Genomic DNA, 22,062 nt, shown 5'->3' on the forward strand with positions numbered 1-22,062 from the left:
TAGCTAAATGTAACACATTTGAAAGTCATATCGCTGATACTAATAGATGAAGAACATGTTTAAACATTTAATGTTGCAAAGTAGTGAAAATAGCACTTGCATGTCTAGTGATTTCAAAGCCATAAGAAACTAGTGGCTAATATCTGCTTTTTAGGTGAAATAGGACTTGTAAACACCTAATCAGAATCAACTTAATTTGTTATTCTAGATAAAATGTTAAAACCCCTTTGTTTATTCAATAAATAACATTTTGGACAGTTAACAATATTTTCTATAAGACCTTTTCAAATTTGAGGTAATAGACTACTGTATGAGGGTTAAATTAGCTAAAACCATGAATTGCTTTGATAAAGTTAATAAATTAGAAGTTTACAAAAACATTCTAATGTGCACACATGCATAAAATTATGGGACATGTACATTTGCACAATCTAGTTTGAACATTCTCAAATCTCTTGCATACTGTTTTATGTCTAGTACAGGCAGAAAAATGCTGAAGAACCCTCACAAATTCACAGTACAACAGTTAGTAAGCCACAACATACTTTTCTTTTTCCATTCAAAAATAGTGGTATGTTTAGATTCGTTTAAAAACTCTCACACTAATTTGTGGAGACCATCTCTATAGGGATGCTTCAGCTTAAAAAAATCAAGCATGTTACATCTTCATAGACCTCATTTTCTAATTTCAAGTTTTTGTTGCAAGTATTCCACTATATTGTAGAACTTCCGTTATGGAAAATACTATAAGTTTTTTTTAGCAACTACATATTTTAATTGTTCATCCATGTTGCTATTTGTCATGCAGGCGAGACTTTAAGACATTTTGCATACAGCATCTGAGATTATGAAGCATGACACTACCTGGTGCAATGGTGGATTTTATGTTTGTTCTAGCCATTGAAAAGAAAAAAAAACTGTACGGACCCATTTCATAATGTCATAACTATTTGTTTATTCTCCAAAGATGAATGTTACACGCCAAGTGACATGTTCTGCTCTATAGGATATGTGACGTGATTGTGAATGTACATAACAATTAGCCCTTATAGATGATTCAGTTTCACCTGCATTAGACTTTAGCAGAACTGTTAAATGCAGCATATCTTCCACAAACAAAGCAAATGTGCACAAATGCTTTATAATGTTCAGGTACTGAGACACACTGATCATTTGGGAGCACTCGGTCCAATTACAGATGGTAACCAACTTTAGAGTAGCTCAGGAGGGCTGGTCTGAAACTGGATAATGCAACAACAGAGCCGTTAATGGAGTGCAGTGCATCCTCACAGCTCCCCACGGTAGTTTATTTCACCTGGATGGTTTTGGCTAGAAAACGATGTGTGAAATAATACCCACAGTGATTTTACAAGGAAAAAAGTAAGTATTAAGTTGCACATAAAGGGTTAGTTCACCCAGCAATGAAAATTAGCTTGTGTTTTACTCTCCCTCGAGTCATCCTATGACTTTCTTCTTTCAGACAAATGCAATCTGAGTTATATTAAAAACTGTCATGGATACTTCTAAGCTCTATCACTGTAGTGAGCGGGTGTTTCTGTTCAACAGTCCAAAACATGTTAAATAAGGTGTGCGCATCCATAATAAAATGTGCCTCATACGGCTCTGGGGCATGAACAGGGGCATGTCTAGAGCATTTTCAGTGGGGGGGGGGGGGGTCATGCTGGGGCACTGCCTCCAAATGAGGTGGCCGCCAGTGACCAAAAAAATGCTAAAATCTACAGTATATTACGTAAATCCTATTGATTTTATTATGTTTTTTTATTTGAATAAAGTTACTTGTAAACAAATGCAGTAATAAAGCACATTTTTGATTAATTTAGTTTTTTGTCATCCCTGTATATATCCATTAAGTTAAATTTGAGAATAAATTATTTTTTTATTTGAGGAAACTCCCTATATCTTTACTTCTTTTCATGGCTTGGCACTGCTCTCTTCCCTGCCTTCAAAAGAAACACTTATGTGTGTCTGTTATTATCAATCTCAAATAAAAAATTTCAAATTGTGAATGAAATCTACAGAATGGATCCATGTCATTTCACGTGTAAATGACTAAGTTAGGCCTGACAATTTAACTGACTAACATATCTAACTGACTTACTCTCATGCATTAACAAGTAACGTGTCACCAGACAATTATTATTATTATTATTATGGAACATTCTGTGCATATTGTCATTTGCTGCAATCTTGCTATGTGGTCACTGTCACAAAATAAACTGATACAAAATATGCAAATCACTATGACAGTGTTTATTGTTTGATAGCGCCCAGCGTATTTTACTTTTATTGTGTTTTATTAAACGTTGACTGAACATTCGATTAAAATCAACCACCACCAACGCGAGCAGAGCCTGACGGGGTAAAAACATTGATCTGAGAAAACCATACAAACATATTAAACCATACATAAAGGTTTCCTACCAGCTCTTTGTTTGGTGTCTTGTGATGTGTCGTTCTTGAACGATTCTTCACAGTAACAGTAATGTCAGTAACAAAAACACAGTAACAGAAATGTCAGAAATAGCGCATGGATCTGTCACGTGATTAAGGAATGATTTGAACCCGAAGACTTGTCAGACAAGAGGTGAGTTAATTACAGACTGAAGACCCAGGTAAAGAATTAATGAATCTTTTCTGTATCTTTATAGCATTTTAGTTTTGTATTGTTTGTAGTATGATCAACGTTTGCGTAAGTACTAGATGTGTTGGGGAAGTAACACGTAACATTTTAATTACATTTTGCTAAAATGAACGAAATGACTTGAAAAAAGATTCGTTCTTTTGCTGAACGCGACTCAAAAGTCAGAGTCGGTATGATGATCCGAGTTTCCCATCACTAGTGTCTCGACTTCCCACACTTCATAAAGTAGAAGTCCACGTCTGCGACGAGCGTTGTTTCTCTGACGTTGCTGCACTTCACGAACTTCAATAGAGACTATAAACTGATTGGCCATAAAATGAACCAATCACAAGACATCTTATAGGGGGGGCACCTGGGGTGGCCAGTCGAATTTCCTGGCCACCACGTAGACCCGCCCCTGGGCATGAATAAAGGCCTCCTGTAGCGAATCCATTCGTTTTTGTAAGAAAAATATCCATATTTCAAACATAATAAACACTTTTCTCTCACTTCTGCTGACTGTCGTATGCAGAAGCATTCCCGCAGATAATGATAATAATTAATAATTTGTTACATTTATATAGCAATTTTCTGGGTACTCAAAATGCTTTACATGGAACGGGGGAATCTCCTCAACCACCAGTGTGCAGCATCTACCTGGATTATGCGACGACAGCCATATTGCACTAGAACACACACCACACACCTTCTCATTGTTGGAGAGGAGAAGGAGTGAAGAAGCCAATCAGTGTATGGGGATGATTAGGAAGCCATGTTGGTCAGAGGCCAATGGGCAAATTTGGCCAGAATGCCGGGGTTACACCCCAACTCTTTTTCGAACGGCATCCTGGGATTTTTTGTGACCACAGAGAGTCCAGACCTCGGTTTAATGTCTCATCCGAAGGATGTTGCTTTTTACAGTATAGGATGACATAGGATGTATGTGTTAATCCAGACATAAATTCAGATTTACAGTACAGCAACATTCATCACAGAGCAGTCTATGTGCTGTTACTGTCTTCAGCCCTTAAAGCGCACATGTAAACATCTCTGAGTGTCTGAAACGGGATTAGATTGCTAGGAACCATGTTCCTGTGTCTGTCCATCTGAAGGGCATGGCGTGCGCCTCTGACATATACTCTTTTAAGTATATGAGTTTAAGGAAGCAAAGTTTTCTTACTTTAGAAAAGGAAAAACTGTTTCCTCTTGGCTTATATCAAAATCCGCCAACATTTTTCTTCACAAATCCTTGTTTTGTGCTTATAATTAATTCTAATTAATTTCTCCACATTCGTCACTAATCACGCTTCCTCATATTACAGATAGCGGAAGTGATAGCAAAGTGTTTATTACATTTGAAATATGGATATTTTTCTGTCTAAAATGCATGGATTCACTACAGGAGGCCTTCATTAACCCCCCGTGTGAGGCATGTTTTAATACGGATGAGCGCCCTTTATTTAATTTTTTTTTGGACCGTTGAACAGAAACACCCCCCCCACTACAATGATAGAGCTTAGAAGTGCCAGGACAATTTTAATATAACTCAGACTGAAGTTGTCTGAAAGAAGAAAGTCATATACACCTAAGATGGCTTGAGGGTGAGTAAAGCATAGGCTAATTTTCATTTTGGGTGAACTAACCCTTAAATGAAATTCACTCAAGAAAAAATGCAGGATATAGGGTGGCAGCTTACCTTAGGCTTTGTCGTCTCAAGATAGGATGTTAACGAAAAGAATTGCCAAACCAATGTTCAGGAATATAACCATGCAGATCATAATCGTGTTTGGCCTCTAAGAGAAAAAAAGTGTTCACAGCTGTTAGTGTCTATTGTCCAAAGTAAAATATTTAAATGATGGTGCTCTAGGTGGTATTTACATGTGCAATTGCTCAAAGGCCACTTACATCAGAGTCAACTCCAACCCTTACACCAGGCTCAGCACATTAAGTCCTTAGGCCTACTGGAAACATCCAGGCAGGTGTGCTGGAGCCAAACTCGGTAAGAAGGTGGCCCTTCAGGAGTGGGACTGAACATTGCTGCCAGTGTGTCCAGTCCTTCTCCTGGAAGGCCACTATCCTGCAGAGTTTAATTCCTAATTAAACACACCTGCACCAACTACTCAAGTTTCTTGATGCTAGGATTTTTAATGCTAGGAATTTTGTGTTTTGGTAGGTTGGAGCTTATCTCTGCAGGAGATTGGCCCTTCAGGAGCAGGACTGAATACCCCTGCTTTAGAGGAACCATAGAAATAAAATGCCTGTTTTTTCAATTGCAAGAGGTAGTGCTGCTATGCATTGCAAATAATTTTTCTTCCATGCCATAATCAGTGAGCCACGGGATGCTGCTTTGATGCAACGTGATACTGGGTATCTGATGGACTGCAAGGGCTCTCTGAAGGTGAGAAGTTGTAATTTTGATGGTTCAGCCTTGTATAGATATGCTTGATTGTGAAAAATGTGGTGAGAGAACCAGGGCAGTATGTCAAGGAACACAATCTGCTGGTATTCCAGAGCAGTGTGTTCCAGTCCACTCAAAAACTTAGAAGAATGAGCTTTTTTAATAACTTGGGCCATTGGGAGGACATCTGAAGCTAAGATAGAAGGGGCACTGTACTGTACAATAAATTGAGATTAATTTATTAATGCAAGATAACGGGGCTCTGATTATTCAAAATATACGAATCTAAGGACAAATAGAAGCTGTTCCAACAGGTTTAGAAAGGGTTTTGAGGTAGGACTGAGTGAAACAAAAAAGATAAGGAATGAATTGTTTCTTTTTTCCTTAGGAAATCTAACAAGACTTATAGTTACATACATGCAGAAAAGGTTGTAAAAAGTGATTTTGATTCATTTTTGTTATGCTACGCAAATCTGAAATGTGTGTCTGCTGACTGCAGTCTTTGGGATGTTTCATGTGATTCAAAAATCAATTGAAATGACCAATTGAGATGTTACCTGTAATCAGATTAATAAGGTTTGGTTTGTTATCCTTACCTCATCTAGCTCCAGAGGCTCTTGTCTCGTTTCACTAGGGGCTTTCACAATAGACCTCTGCCTCATCTCAGTTTTGGCCTCGACCTTGGCAATGGGTTTAGCAACCGGCTTTACCACAGGTTTAGGTTCTGGATTAGGCACTGACTTGGGCTCAGGCTTTGATGCAGCTTTTGGGGCAGGGCTTGGTTCTCTTTTCAGTGAAGTTTTAGGCTCAATTCTGTTAGTTAATTTCTTCTCCTCCCTGACTTCTGTCCTAGACTCAGGCTTGCTTTCTGTCATCGAAGCTGGACGCTCATTTACAGGCTCCCTTGTTTCAGCTCTGTGTTTGACTTCAGCTCCCTTTGGCTCTGGTGTGACTGCTTTGAAGGATAGCTTGGGGGCAGGACGGGGAGGTGGTTCATCTTCGTCTGTGGTAAGGACGAGGTTGGTTCTTACTGGCGTAGCAGCAGGGGCAGGTTCTGCTGCTCTTGACTCTGAGTCCATTTTCTGCAGGGCTTTGATTTCCAGGTCCGATCCCTGCTCAGCTTTGGCACTCTGGCGGCTAGGGGTACGGGCTGGGACCTTGCTGCTGGGAGCAGAATGCTCCTCCGGAGCGGCATCTGAAGCAGGAGCAATGGCAGGAGTGAAAGAAGGGGTGGTGGGTCGACTGCTTGGCCTACTTCCTGCTCGACTGCTACCTCTGCTACCACTGCCCCGACTGGCCTTATGTCCATTCCAGCTGCCAGTGCTCAAGAGGTTTGTATCTTCCTTGCTGGGTGCGTGAGGGACGATGACTGGGGTGGGTGAAGGGGTGCGTGCAGAGGTGGATCTTGGTCTTAGACTTTTCATCTCATCCATGAATGGGCGCTCCAGGGGTGTTGGTAGGGAATCCTCAGCTAACAAGGGCTCGTGCATCCCTGTGTCTGCATTCTCATTGCTCTCAGCAACCTCCTGCAAGGCTCGTTTTTTCATATACTCGGGACCTGAGGGACATCATGTAATGCATGCTTTATTAGAAATGACTTTAGGTTCTGTAGACAAGACTGATACTCTCTGATTATGATTTAACACTGAAATATATACAAATACAATGATTTTTGATAGTTTCAAAGGTGCACTAATTACACTGCAGTGTTCCTAAACAACCAATATAACTGCATGAGGCTCTCTGCTGATTTTTTTTTACATTGTGTTATTATTCTTGTGTAGAATAAAACACCTTTTTCTAGTCACTGATATGACTGAAGTGCTTATGTGACTTTAAGTGTAATCACTTTTATATTTACAATGGCCAAAAGAACAAGTAATCTCTTGGTGGGTTTTTTGTGTGGTTTGTTATTTTTATTTGTGTTATTCAGATTGATTTTTTTTATTTTTTTAACATTTAAAATCTTTATCTTTTTGCCTGTTTTTGCTGTGTCTCAGATTCATGCTCAAATATATTATCAGTGTGGATGATAGAATTGGCTGTACAATGATTAAAATGTATTAAAATACTTACAAGTGCTGACAGTTATGAGGTAATTGTGTATGCATTCATATATTTGAGTGTCTATATTTAAATTTGTTGTCTCACTGTCTGTCTATCTCTGACACATCATCACATTTCTTTTCACAAAAGAGCAAAGAACCCTGTGCTGTATATTTATCACTAAAATGCAAGACTAGGGTGTTGAATAACTTGTTCAGTTTCACTTTATGGCTAGCTGTAAGAGGCCAAGAATGCAACCACTCAGGGACAAAATAATAATGCTATACTTCAAGATGAAAGATGAAATTTAATAGCCTCGTCAAAAACAAATGCAGCCTACCATCCCATGTATTATTATTATTAAAATAAGCAATGAACTATAATAACACGTTTTGTTATGCTCGTCTACAGTTTAATCTAAGATTTTGGAGACAGAATGTGCCAAAATAAAACCGTCAAGAGCTTAGCAGTGCCCTTCAGATGGACAGACACAGGAACATGGTATGGGATCCTAGCAATCTAATCCCGTTTCAGACACTCAGAGATGTTTACATGTGCGCTTTAAGGGCTGAAGACATCAACAGCACATAGATTGCTCTGTGATGAATGTTGCTGTACTGTAAATCTGAATTTATGTCTGGATTAACAAGCATTCCTGCTGCATTTACTTCTCTGAGCTACAACCTCCACTAAAACAGACGCTCACTGGACCGGGAGGATCTTAACCAGCCCCTGTTCCTTTGGCCTCTGTTGATATATATTCAGCAAACAATGAAGTCTTCTACCTACCTGGTTGATGGAAGGAGGGAGAGAGCTCTCTGGCAACCACACGGGCGATACTAGACTCATTGTTAGCGGCTATGGAGGCCTGGTCTGCGGCGTCTCCTTTGCTTTTGGCATGAGCTGTTCTGTGAAGAGGGAAAAGCCATGTAGTCAGAGGCTTTAAATCAAATACTGGGAAATAAGTGGTCAGAAATGGATGTGATTTCAGATTCAGAGCATCAAAAGGTGTGAAAACATATTTTCTACTTTCAGTTCATGAGAGTGAATTTGAATTGAAGTTTCAACACCCAACTGGAAAATAAATTGGAATGTAGGAAGAAGAATTTACTGAATTGTTATTCATAGAAATTCAACACCGGTAATACAGTCTGGAAAATGAAGTGATCTTCCACCCCGGTCCATAAAAGTAAATGAAATCTATTTAATTTAAAAGTAAATCAAATAATATATTATATTTTGTGTGTTTAATATTTACATACAGTTGTTTACCTATTTCTTTAAATCAGAGTTATACCTTGTTGTCCCTGGGAACTGAACTCATGGTTTTGGATTTGTTAGTAATGTGCTACCAGTTGAGCCATAAGCACAGAGCATTTCTATAGTATCAATAAAACCAAAATAGAAATTCATAAGTACTTTACGTTACACCTGTCCACAACAGATGCATAAATTTAATATGTATGTTGTGGCAGTGTTTCGGGGGAGCACTATTAAAAGAAAGCTCTGTTTGTTTTTGAAATTAGATTAAATAGTTTACTGTTATAGTGTAGCAAACATACTGGCGGTTCTTGACTGTGAGAGAAAAAAACTTTTTTTTTTCATTTTTATTAAAAGCATATTTTTCCCATATCTTTCTTGTAGAACCAGAGCAACTCAAGACATCCCATCTCATCTTTATTTGGAGAGAGTGGTTAGCAGTTGTCTGCCCTATAAAAAGCAATGTTAACATCCCCTCAGCTCTTAAGAATCCCATGCAGTATCCATGCCAGACAGTGCAGGAACTCAGCAGAGCAACAACAATGCTGAAGAATGTTCCAGAGAGAAACCCCACTCGCCCTAGAGCTGCAAGAGTTTGGGTTGCTCGTAGTGTGTTTGACTTAAACACGGGAGGAAGAAGTGTGTTGGGGGTCGTATGGCAAGAGGTTATTTATAGCAGAAGAGGGTGTCCTCTTCGTCCATTGAGCTGGAATTAAAATAAATCACTCTTTTAACACCCTGCACCTCATAGTGAGAGATGAGAACTGCTGTGCTATGACGCCGCTTTAGAGAAGACCACACTTTATTCTCTACCGCATGCATTGATTAAATTCAGTCATGCAAAATTATTCATGGGCTAAATTATTCATGTGCTGTATTGTTGTTGGTCACATTAGGAATTACTGCTCTGCAAAATTACAGTGCAAGCCATAGAACCTTAGTTTCAGCTGCGTAACTTGATGACAAATACTTTTTACCTCATATGCATACTTTTTTGCATTTACAGTAAGCATAAGTGCTGTATCTTAATGTATGAAGTAAGCAAACTTTTTGTTTTCAGCTTTTTGTTTGTCAGTTAGATTAAAAAAAGCAATGTAGTATTTACTCTGTGATATTTTCCATCCTGTAATGTTATCCTGTGTTCAAAATAGCCCGAGACTGTACTGAAGCTGGCTGTCAGTGGAACGCTTAGAAAAGTTCAGACCCTCCCAGTGGTACTGTATTTCATAGATATACATTTACAGTAATGTCTGCATTAAGGAATTGGCAGGTGCTTTCATGAATACTTGCTGAAATGAATATCCATAATAGGAATATTTCTTAATATTGCTCTACAATAAAAAAAAAACAACTATAATAAATAGAAAATAATGTTTAAAAGCATGCTTTCGACTTCTAACCTGTTCAGTGCAGGAATGAATTGTTCTATTATTAGGTTGAATGTTTGTCAAATGGCATTTTCAGCATACATTCAGAGTGTGTTGTAGTGATGTTAAAATAATAAAACTCAATCACCAAATGAAAAGTACTACTAAAATATTCTGAGCTGTAGGTTTGCAAATCCCATTACAGATTTTGTTATTTTGCATGTTTTTGATATTTTGCATCATAAATCTAGAACATTTGCACATGTAGTTTTAGAAACTTTGATTAAACTTTGATCAAACAGCGTTTCTCATGTGAGAATTTACTTTGTATCCAGACTTGTTTGGATTGGATTGTGTTACAAATGAATGAAAGATAAATATTTCATCTTTTTGTGTGGTATTTATTTATTTATACTTACTTACTTGCTTATTTACATTGCATGATATGTCAGCCTTTTTTGTGATGGTGTTGTCCCCCATCATTTATCAGCTGACATAACATCTGGCCCTTTACATGACTTCTGATAGCCTTTAACATTAGAGAAATTAATGAATGACAGAATCATTCTTGCTCGAGAATGCAGATGAATAAGAGTTCACTATATGGAACAACAGTCTAATGTAGACATACTATCTGAACTAAATTCTCTTTCATTAGTTTTTTCTTCACTTACATAATAGTATGAGTGGCAAACATTATTCAGATGTACATTCATACACATACAGCAAAACAACCATATTACACTAAAAAAGCCTATAAGACTTCCTTAAGCATCGTGTCTAATCATGTAGTCTGATAGTCACTGATAAAATGATCTGCCATGTCTGAGCTCAGGAACATAGTAGTGTGTTGTACATCCGTATACCACCAGTCTCCTCACTCATTTGCAGGATAGGCAAAATGTATATCCCTGAACGATCCGATACCAATGTTGACGCATTTCAGTATGTGATACCATCAAGAGGCCTTTTGTACTGTTGTCCCAAATAGGAAAATAAGAGACATTGAGTTTCAGTATAATATACATATATAACAGATCATTATGTATATATTGGTAGATATGTGAGGGTTGTAGATTATGTCAGGTACGTCTGTGTGAGTGTCTGAAAGAAGCTGAGGACAGAAGAGGCTATCAGCTGTTGCATTCCCCTGTGATTGTGATATAGCAACAGTGCCTCTCCTTTTTTAGGCAGGCCTCCTTTTCTGACACCAGACCCATGTGCGTCATTTACACCCGGTGCCGCGGCCTCCGAGGAGTCTCGTCTTCCACACAAGACCCTCTGCTGTTCTGAATACACTATGATTAGAGCAAAGGGGCTAATTGCCACCTGTACCCCACTGAACAAACTCCACGGCCACTGTTTTTGAGTTTTTGTGTTTTTATCACTGGTGGAGGGCAAGGAAGTCCGTGTTAAGGTACAGATAGGACAGAGGAGTTGCAGATATAGGGCTTTGAATCACATGAGGTAAAAGTAGCCATTTTTACTTAATTTTATTTTAATTTAATTTAAAGTTGTTGCTTTTTTTTTTATAAAGGTATGTGTTATTTTATACTATTTTACCCTTTTTTTATTTTATGCCATTTGTATTTTACATAATTGTATTTTATACAGTTATTTTATTTTATTTATTTATTTATACTACTTTATTTTTATTTTATTTAAGATCATTTTTAACAAACCTATTGTGGGCCATGAATCTTGATTAAGAAATACCTTAACTAGCATTGCATGTTTCGCCAAATTTAGGTCAGCCATATTGTAAATAATACACACACTTCTCCCACTTTAGCATCTTTTAAAAAATAAAAATAAAATCAGCTAACATTACTGGTTCCATTTAGAAGCAGAATAAACGTGTTTCTGTGCTTATCCCCATTTTGACCAACTGAATGTCAACAGACAACTTACTGCCAAGCTCACTGTAGACAACTGTGTGTTGGTTTTGATTTCCAGTGTCTGTCTCTGATTGCTAACAATGATAAGATCCAATTTCTCCACTGCAAACAATGATCTGGCACTGGCTAAAACACTTGAATATTGGTGTTTAGTTGTTTAGTAGCAACAGGCTCCTTTTTTGTCTTTACTTGAATGTTACTCTGGCAGGTATAAATGTTTTGCTTATGTATAAGGAATGAGAACAATGAATTATTGTTTTTTGTTCCTGAAACATGTGCTTTGTTTCATTCGTTTTCCTGTGTGCAGTCTGGTTTCGGTCCGCTGTCAGTTTGTCGTCTTTAATAATGCTTGAAATCATTTTTATGGGATGAGCATCAACAAAAGCGAGCATCTGATGACTGAGAACCCAAGGCTGTTTGTCTTTGGATTGTGCATCTCCTTACAAGGAGGGAAGATTTTATCAAAGCCACTGCACCTGAAATTTGCCCGCTGTTTATAACCATAAGAATCACAATGATAAACTGCAGATGCTGTCAGGAGTGTGTGGAAATATAAACATTTTATCCTGGAGGGAAGCTGTATTATTAGTGTCAGTGTGTTAGACTCCTCTTTATCATGTCTAGAGCTCAGCCTAGCCTCCAAGACGCCATTAATAGGAAAGCAGCTTGTGAATGAACATGTGGCCTGCTTTGAGTCTGTTTTTGCATTTGGACAGACTGTCTGGAAACCAACACCAAAGTGGCATCAGGATGTTTTTTTTTGTTGTTCTTGTCGTGTAAAACCTACAAAACACATCCTCTGGCAGGCAACTCTCTGGAAGCATTGACCATAAACTAGTTATTTAGCAATTCATAAAAAAAGTTATATAACAAATCATAGAAAAATTTGGGGTGTATTCTGAAAATTAGAGGTAAATCTAGCTGAACCGATGTTTGTGGAGAGTATTAAGGTTAGTTCAGTCAAAAATGAAAATTAAGCCATAAATTACTCACCCTGAAGTCATCCTTGGTGTATATGACTTTCTCCTTTCAGACGAATTCAGTTGGAGTTATTTAAAAAATAGCCTTTGATCTTTCAAGCCATTTGATGCAAGTAAGCTGGTGTTGCACTCCATCGGTCCTTGAGAAGTTTAATAAAAGCTCATCCATTAAAAAAAAGTGTCTCACATGGGTCCGGGGGGTGAACAAAGGCCTCCTGTAGCGAATCGATGCATGTTTGTAAGAAAAATATCCATATTCAAAATGTAATAATCACTTTAATCTAGCTTGTAAAACAGAAGCAGTTCGGGCTGATGGCTTATGAGGTCAGTGTTGCGCATGCGGCGGTGATTCTTGTGAAAATCAACATTTGTTAACAGGAGCAAAGGAAGCAAAGTTTCCTTACTTTAGTAAAGGAAATCAAGTCTCCTCTTGGCTTATATCTAAATCCTCAGACACTCTTCTTTACAAATCCTCGTTTTGTACTTCTAATTAGTGGCCATTGTTTTGTTTTGATCCCTCTACTGCGTTTCCGCGTGCATCACTTCTAAGCAACGCATGTGCAAAGCTGACCTCATATGTCATTCCCCCGGAACTGCTTCATTTACAACTGTGACTATGACTACTAACTGTAACTTTGTTACAACCGATGCAGTGCAACACCCGCTGAATTGCATCAAACAGCTTGAAAGATCAAAAAAATTTTTTACAATAACTCCAACTGAAATTGTTTGAAAGAAGAAAGTCATATACACCTAGCATAACTTCAGGGTGAGTAATTTATGGCGTAATTTTCATTTTTCGATGAATTAACCCTTTATGCAGCATTTATTCATTCATTGAATAAGTAAAAAAAAATATTAGGGTTTCGGTTTTTGTTTTTTATAGCTGAAACCAGTTGTTGTTAGAGTTATTTTCGTATCATTAAGATACCATTAAAGTTTTTATAAATATTTTGATATTAATAAGATATTCATTTATACTTAATTTTTATATTTTAATATAAATATACAAATCCAGTATCTCAAAATATTAGAACATTTCTCTAGATCAATCAAAAAAAGGATTTGCAAAACAGAACAGTTCAAGTTCTTTAAAGTATGTTCATTTATGCACTCAATACTTGGTCGTGGCTCCTTAAGCACAAACTCTAGCATCAGTGAGGTGTGACATTGAAGAGACCAGCCTGTGGCACTGCTGAGGAACCATCTTTCTTTTGAAAATATCCCATAGATTCCATATGGGTTTCAGGTCAGGCATGTTGGCTGGCCAATCAAGCACAGTATATCATAGTAAGCAAACCACTTGGAAGTGGTTTTGTCACTGTGGGCAGGTGCTAAGTCCTGCTGGCAAATGAAATCAGCATCTCCATAAAGCTTATCAGCAGATGGAAGCATAAAGTGCTCCAAAATCTCCTGGTAGATGCCTGCACTGACTTTGGACTTGATAAAACACAAGGACCAACAAAAGCAGACATCACAGTACCCCAAATCATCACAGACTTCCAAAACTACACTCTGGATTTCAAGCAGCTTGGATTATGTGCCTCTCCAGTCTTTAACCAGACTCCATACCTTGATTTCCAAATGAAATGCAAAATTTACCTTTATTTGAAAAGAGGACTTTGGACCACTGAGCAACAGTCCAATTCTTTTTCTCCTTAGCTATTCATTCATTTCATATTCATTCATATATTCATTTTTAAGCTGCACCTGTCTATATATATATATATATATATATATATATATATAAATATTAGTGGTGGGCCGTTATCGGCGTTAACGTGCTGCGTTAACGGGAGACTCTTATCGGGCGATAAAAAATATATCACCGTTAATCTATTCTCAAAGTTGGGTTGAGAGCTGGGTCTATACTAGGCGAGCTATGATGACTTTCACCTTGCTATTTTAGCGCGTATACCTAGCTGAATCTGTAGGGGGCGAGAATGAGTCTTTAAACCTGTGTGTATGCCTACTGTGAAATTACCACATCAAACATGGATGCAGCTGAAGCCACCAGGTTTGCTTCTGTTTCAGACATACTCCGTCTGCAGTGCATATGCAATCCGTGTGTGTTACGTATGTGGTGCTGAAGCAGCACGGTCTCATACTCATTGTGCTTTCACACAGGATGCGTTTGCAGTCCGATACTCGATCGCTGCACTGCTGCAGACGCACCGCTCCTGGAATGCACTGACGGACCGCAACCGCGTGAACGCTGAAATCCGCTAACATGGGTGCATAAAAAAATACGAAACACATACGCACTGCAGACGGAGTATGTGTGAAACATGCGTAAGGTTGTTTGCACCTTGTGCAATGTGGAATTAGTTTACAGCTTTCTCAAGCACTTTGTGATGCATTTTGGAAACAGGTCAGGAGATGAGTCCCTGGTCTAATGCACCACCTGGCTTGAGAAACCCGTTCTAAAAGACTTAGGCCGGGCATACACTGTGCGATTTTCATCCAATTTTGAGCCGAATTCTGACTCGTGCGACTCTTTTTCGGGTCAGGACGATTTTCAGCATTTTCGTGCGTCGTTTGTCGTGCAGTGTTCGTGCAGTGTACAAGGGGAAACAAGAGTCCCCCGACCAGCAATCAGTTGGTCGGATGGATTTCTGACATGTCAGAAATTTTGGTTGCCTCTCGTGAGGTATCGCACAATTGAAGCAGGGCTACGAACCGATTGTCCGCGTTTCCCTCACTGCGCATGCGCGAAACCATAAATGAAACCATGGTGACACGGCGTGTAGTGTGGACTGAAGTGATGGAGGGAAAACTTGTGGAGTTATGGCAAAGAAAAAGAAAAATAAAAGAGGGAAGAAAACGCCTGCTTACCCCCAGTTTGCTTTGCAAAATGGATAAACCATATTGGCCACGTCTTCCGAGCCACCTGCCCCTCCAGATACGCTTATACGTTTCAGCGCACAGAATTGCGCATATCACCAAAGCAGAGTGTTTATATTAGTGCTGTCAAACGATTAATCTCAATTAATCGCATCCAAAATAAATAAATAAATAATTTTTTTATATTCGTCATTTTTAAAAGATTCAGATCATCAAACAAATTTTAATATTACATAAAGATAATGCAAGTAAATACAAAATGCAGTTTTAAATTATGATTTCATTTATTAAGCCTCACGGTTTTGATCCAAAATATCTTAAATTGTGTTCCGAAGACGAACAACGCTTTTACAGGTTTGGATTGAGATGGGGGTAAGTGATTAATGACAAAATTGTCATTATGGGGTGGAGTATCCCTTTAAAGAGCAACACATCATGCCCCGATCTAAAGAAATTCAAGAACAGATGAGCAACAACAGTTAACATTTCTATGACTTTGGGACTCCAGCAAACCACGGTCAGAGCCATTATCCACAAATGGAGAAAACTTGGAACAGTGGTGAACCTTCCCAGGAGTGGCCTGCCTACCAAAATTACTTCAAGAGTGCAACGACGACTCATCCAGGAGGTCATAAAAGAACCTAGAACAACATCTAAAGAACTGCAGGGCCCATTTGCCTCAATTAAGGTCAATGTTCTAATTCAACAATAAGAAAGAGATAGGGCAAAAACAGCATCCATGGGAGAGTTCTGAGACAAAAGCCACTGCTGACCAAAAAGAACACAAATGCTTTTCTCATATGCTTGATTGCAGATGTTGCTGCAAAGGGTGGCACAACCAATTATTAGATTTATAGGGCAATTACTTTTACACGTAGGGCCAGGCAGGTTTGGACAGCTTTTTCTCTTAATAAATTAAATCATTATTTCAAATACTGCAATTTGTTTGATGATCTGAATCATTCAAATGTGATAAAGATGAAAAAAAAAGGAAAGGGGGAAAAACTTTTTCACACCACTGTATATGTAATATAAATTATATATATATATATATATATATGTGTGTGTGTGTGTGTGTGTGTGTGTGTGTGTGTGTGTGTGTGTGTGTGTGTGTGTGTGTGTGTGTGTAAATACATGTCAATATTTTCAAAATATATACTGTATGTTTATATATTTGTATTTATATATGCATAATAAATATACATACACATATATTATGTAAACAAAAACATTTAATTTGGATGCAATTAATTACGACAGTACTATTTTTTATATTTGAACATTTTTATATTATCTTTTTTTCTCTCTTTTTGGTCTTATTATATATATTTTTATATTCTCAAATTGACACTTAATGGCATATTTTATTTAAGTGTTTTGCCATGTAGGTGGAATAATGTATAAAGTAATAGCAGCAGGATAAACCCCCTACTTCCAGATGATACAAGATCAGTCCCAACCTCTGTCTGGGTTAATCTTGCAATAACAGTCGACCATATCCAACACAAGCTGTTGTGAGCAGTTAAATGATTTACTCCATACCTTGAGTTGGCGATTTCAGCCTTCTGTTTGGCTATGGCAGCTGCCCTCTGGGCTCCTTCCACACTGCGCTCCACTTTCTGCTTGATCTTAGTGCCCTTCAGCTGAATCATCCTCTTCTTTACAGACTTCACCAGCATGTTGTTAACGTATTTGCCTTCTTCTTTGCCACCTTCTGCAAAAGTGGTGCATCCATAACCGTGCCGTTGGTTGTTCAGCCATTCGCCTTCATATTTAAGCCCACTAGAACGTTCACTGATCCCATAACCTGAGCGTTTGTCGTTTTTCCACTCTCCCATGTAGATTTCAGTAGTGGTGGCGTCAATGTCTGACTCCACTGGGGGAAACTCATGACCTTCACCTTCCCCTTCACTCTCACCCAGGCTGATGGTTGAGTTGGCATCGCTGGCGGCGGAGCTGAGAGCTGAATCACTCCGTAAAAAGCTGATCTTGCTCTTATTGCTGGAGAGGGACGTGTGGGAATCGGACTTCTTCAGCATACCAAGAAGCGAGCCACGCCGGAAGAGGCCTTTCTTTTTGGGCTTGACCGCATCCGGGTCCACTTGCAGGGTGAGGGCGAAGCCGCCACGAGATGGGCCCAAAGGCATGGGCAGGGTGACCAGAGTCTCTTGGCCGGCCGCATTGGTGGCGGTGATGACCGGGATGTCCTGCTGCAGGAGTGTCCCGTTGCTGTGTTCACTGCGCAGGGAGCTCAGAGAGTTCCTCAGAGGAGAACGCACCACTGCTGCCATGCCGTAAGGAACACTCTGGCGTACTCCATAGCCGTGTCGCATGCCGCCAGTGAACTGACCCTGGAAGGTACCTATATTGCCAAAGACATCAGTCAGGGAATGGTAAAGGGATAGTTCACCCATAAATACACATTTTTTCACCACTAATTTAAAAGAATAGGTCACAAAAATAGCTGTAAATGGGTGCCTCTGGAATTAGAAATCAAACAGCTGATTGTCACAATAATCCACAAGTAATCCACATGTCTCCGGTCCATCAGTTTACTTCTTTTGAAGTGAAACAAGTAAATAAAGGCATTTTAACTTTAACTGGGGTAATAAAAAAACGTGCAGTTATTTATGTCATGGGGGCTTTTGGGTCCGGTTTGGTCATGCAACACATGTCTGAGATCCATCAGTCCTCAGGAACGGGCAGGGCATCCGTTATTGTGCCTGTATCCACACAGTGATGCACTAACTCTTAGTGATGACTCAGCTTCCAGCTCAATAGATGCAGTATATAGGAAGACACCTGTATGATCATTTGTGTAATTTCATCCTACTCTATCAAAAAACAGTGAACCCAAAATGTATTTGGACACTAAAGGCCTGGTCACACCCAGAATGATAAATCCAATGATAAAGATTTTGCATAATTCGTAATTCGAAATATATGAATTTAATCACAATAAATGACAATAAATGAAACCAATTTCAACTAAAATTAAACCACAGTTTGAGCCGTATTTGCAAATATTATAATATTGTATAATCATATATTGTGTCATCTAACATACTTTGTTACTTTGAGGTCATTGTGCACATGCAAAATGTAAATCTATAAATCTAAATCTATAATGACAAGAATGCTGTTACTATGCTGATTAAAAAAAAATACTATGTAGTAGACAGAACTGGTGATTTAGGAATAAAATTGAAATAATTAAGATAAAGGAAAGTCAGTAAGCTGTTTTATATGTGGACATAACAGCCTAATGTGACACAACAAAAGAAAAATGACTTGGCCAACAGTGAGCCTTTTTATTTGTACTCACACCACACGTCCAGAAAGAACAGGATTCGTGACACTAATTTGTAACCACCCTCCATTCTTCACTGGCAAATGTTTCTTAGCAATAGGCATTTACCCAAAAGGCCATCTGTGGCAACACCAGGGTTCCATGATTGTAGGGCTCATATTTATACTACTAACAAGAATGAATGTTCATTAAATTTAATTATTATTTTTATTATTATTATAATATTTTTAACAGAGTATTCGTGGGAATCGTTTAGCCATGTAAGGATATCTGTGTACTGTTTATATAGAGTTGGATCCTATTTTTAGATTGTTGTACAGTATGCACAGGATGTGAATTTTTTTCTGCATACAACCCTAAATGATATGATTCTTTTTAAAAATCTATTTTTATTCATTATTTAAATCAAAAGTTAATTATTAATTTATTAAAATGCAAAACCACTTTTTATGTTCACGATATATTTATATATATAACTATATTATGTTCAAGACGTCTGAATATCTCTACTGCAGAATTAAACATGTCGCCTAGAGTAGCCTACAACTGTGAAATGCTTATTATGGTATAATATCCAAAGATTCGCTTACTATAAAAATGGCAGATATTTTGCAGTGTATACTGTGTAGGAAATTATAATCAAGGAATCCATTCCAAACACAGTCACACAGCACCTGTGTTCTGACTATTTGTGCTATCCTGTCAGATTACCCCAACCCTAAACCTACAGTTAAAGCAATAAAATACAGTGTTGCTTGATAGATAACATTATTTGTTAGAAGAATAACTGAACAAACGCTACTCATGAATCAAATCCGCTTATGAGTCATTCTGAGAGATTACTGAATAAATTTTACTCACTTTTCATTCAGTCAGTGTTTTAATGAATCAAATATCTTACCATGTTGTATTATGCTACTATTTTTGTTTATATATATATATATATATATATATATATATATATATATATATATATATATATATATATATATATATAGTTTTTTTTTTTGCACTAGGCCTACAGTTTCTGATATCTAGGCTAATATATCCCATGTGTTTTTGATATCCAGAATCTTTCTAATTTTTCTAATCTAGCAACAGTGTGAGGACTAAGAGCAGCCTAAATGCAAATACAGAAGTGTACTTTTCCTTTTAGTAGCTTATTTCAGACTCGATAAGATGAATCGGAAACGTAAACGGAATCTTTGAACTCCACCAACTATTCTCAGTTTTAGGTCTTCTTGCGTTGCATACTAACCCCTGGCTTAAAATGTCAGCTCACAAAAGTTCATTCTCCGACCTTACCCCCATCCGCGTAGGTCTCCGTCCCGTAACCATCCTGGAGCCCGTTATTCCAAGTGCCCTCGTACTTGGCACCGCTGGCCTGACTGATGCGCGTCCCGTATCTGCCTTTGAATCCGTGCGTCCACTCTCCCTTGTAAATCCATTGTCCCTTGGTCTCTACACCTAGACCGTGACGCTTTCCTTGGGACCAATACCCCTCGTAAGTGTTTCCACTCGGCCAAGTATAGACTCCCACCACCTCGAACCCGTAATTCCAGGAACCGGAGAACTCTCCTTGTCCTTTAGGTCCGGTACAGATCCCGTGTCCGTGCGCTTTACCTCCCTCCCAGCCTCCACAATAAGCCCCGCCATCATCGAACTCAAAGCGACCTCCGCTCATCGCACTTAAAGCAATTACCACTAACTTTGACTTTAAAAATCAACAATAATGAACGGCTCAATCTCTGTTAAATCCATCTGTCAAACTCCAACGGAGCCAGGAGAGCCTTTCCTTGCGTTAAACTTCTAGAATAGTCGTGCACGCGCATAATTCCTTAAATATGTTGAACTGAAACAAGCGTGCTAAAGTTTGAATTTGGCTTGGGAGAGGGAGGATTGTTTGGTTTTTTAGTTACATGATATTGTTTCAGTTTACAATGATCTATTTAATCGAATTGTCGAGCCAGTGGTCTTTCATGGCTTTCACCCCTCTCCCCTCTCCCTGCCTCCCCTCTTTGCACTTGGAGCTCCTGGATATGTTTTAGCAGTCCCAACAAGGCTACCAGATCCCAACACTGTTCCAAAAATACAGGCCAATCGCCCCTCAGCACCCAGGCACCTTTAAAAGCGTTGCCAGATCACTTGCAGAACAGGGTTTGGGCTCAGTGTCCATATCAGTCCGTGTCTGTTATTTTAACCGTGTACTTTCAAACTTAAAGATACTAAACATTGTTGATGCAGTTGCATCCCTGTTATTATTATCCCTGTATTATTTTTATAGTTACTGCTTATGACAAATTATAGCCTTTATGTTAACATGCCAATTAAAGCTTTGTTGCCTCTCACTCTAAATAAATAAATAGGCAAAAGTCTAGACACTCAAAATATTTCGAGCTGAAGTGAAATTAGCAGTTTCCCAAAGAATCTATTTTCTCTCTGGTAAAATGATCCTGTCTTGGTTTTAGTTGAGTGAATGTTGAACAGAGGCTAGTTTGCACTCACTGGCTCTTTATCCATGCTGATGATAATGCTGACAGAGAGAGCTGTTTTAGCTCTGCTTGATCTCACAGCAGAGAAATGTGCGAGGAAAGAGACAGAGCCATCTGCTGGCTCTTATGTGATGACTGTTCATCTTACTAAACCATTATTATTAAATAGAACAAACCACATCGTTTGAAACCAGTGTTTCATAGTCGGTTTATTTTAAATCTTTAATGCATTTATTGTGTCTTATTATTAATGTTTAGTAGAGTAAATTAAAAAGCCCCTCATACAGACAATTAATGGAATAGGCAACACCTATTCTGTGATGGGTATGTCTATATGATGTAACCATCCATAATTATAGAAATATTACTATTATATTAAATATTTTATATATATATATATATATATATATATAAATGCATAAATATGTTTTCATTAAAATGTTTTCATTAAATTGGGATATCTATCTATCTATCTATCTATCTATCTATCTATCTATCTATATAGATATATTGCTTTAAGTATATATATACATATATATATATATATATATATATATATATATATATATATATATATATATATATATATATATATATATATATATATATATATATATATATATATATATATATATATATATATATATGGTGTAAGCATCCAAAAATTATATAAATTATATTGTAATAAACTTGTAAGTGTGTTAAAAAAAACAAAAACAAAGCTATCCATGCAGACAATTACTTGAATACACCTCTTCTGTGAAGGGCAGGTTTCAGGTTTTTTGTAATATTCGTATAATATGTTTATTTATTTATCTTTAAAAAT

The 22,062-nt window shown here is 37.9% G+C and overlaps 1 protein-coding gene across 1 annotated transcript; it reads right to left on the reverse strand.

The window, feature by feature from the left end:
* Positions 1–930: 930 nt before the first annotated feature.
* LOC132118420 (junctophilin-2-like) lies at positions 931–20,775 on the reverse strand. Its single transcript, XM_059528251.1, has 6 exons — positions 20,050–20,775; positions 16,977–17,796; positions 7,875–7,993; positions 5,636–6,597; positions 4,338–4,434; positions 931–1,329 (listed from the first exon to the last, which is right to left on the reverse strand). Exons 1-5 carry the CDS (start codon positions 20,426–20,428, stop codon positions 4,354–4,356), a joined length of 2,361 nt encoding a protein of 786 aa, XP_059384234.1. The 5' UTR covers positions 20,429–20,775; the 3' UTR covers positions 931–1,329; positions 4,338–4,353.
* Between the last annotated feature and the right edge of the window lie 1,287 nt (positions 20,776–22,062).

Source organism: Carassius carassius, chromosome 37 (assembly GCF_963082965.1).
Source record: "Carassius carassius chromosome 37, fCarCar2.1, whole genome shotgun sequence".
Lineage (NCBI taxonomy): Eukaryota > Metazoa > Chordata > Actinopteri > Cypriniformes > Cyprinidae > Carassius > Carassius carassius.

Coding starts and splice junctions, on each gene's coding strand:
- LOC132118420 (XM_059528251.1), bottom strand. CDS start 20,428: ATGAGCGGAGGTCGCTTTGAGTTCGATGATGGCGGGGCTTATTGTGGA. Junction 17,797..20,049: donor GGAGACCTACGCGGATGGGG/GTAAGGTCGGAG, acceptor TTGGCAATATAG/GTACCTTCCAGGGTCAGTTC. Junction 7,994..16,976: donor GCTGAAATCGCCAACTCAAG/GTATGGAGTAAA, acceptor CCCTCTTCACAG/AACAGCTCATGCCAAAAGCA.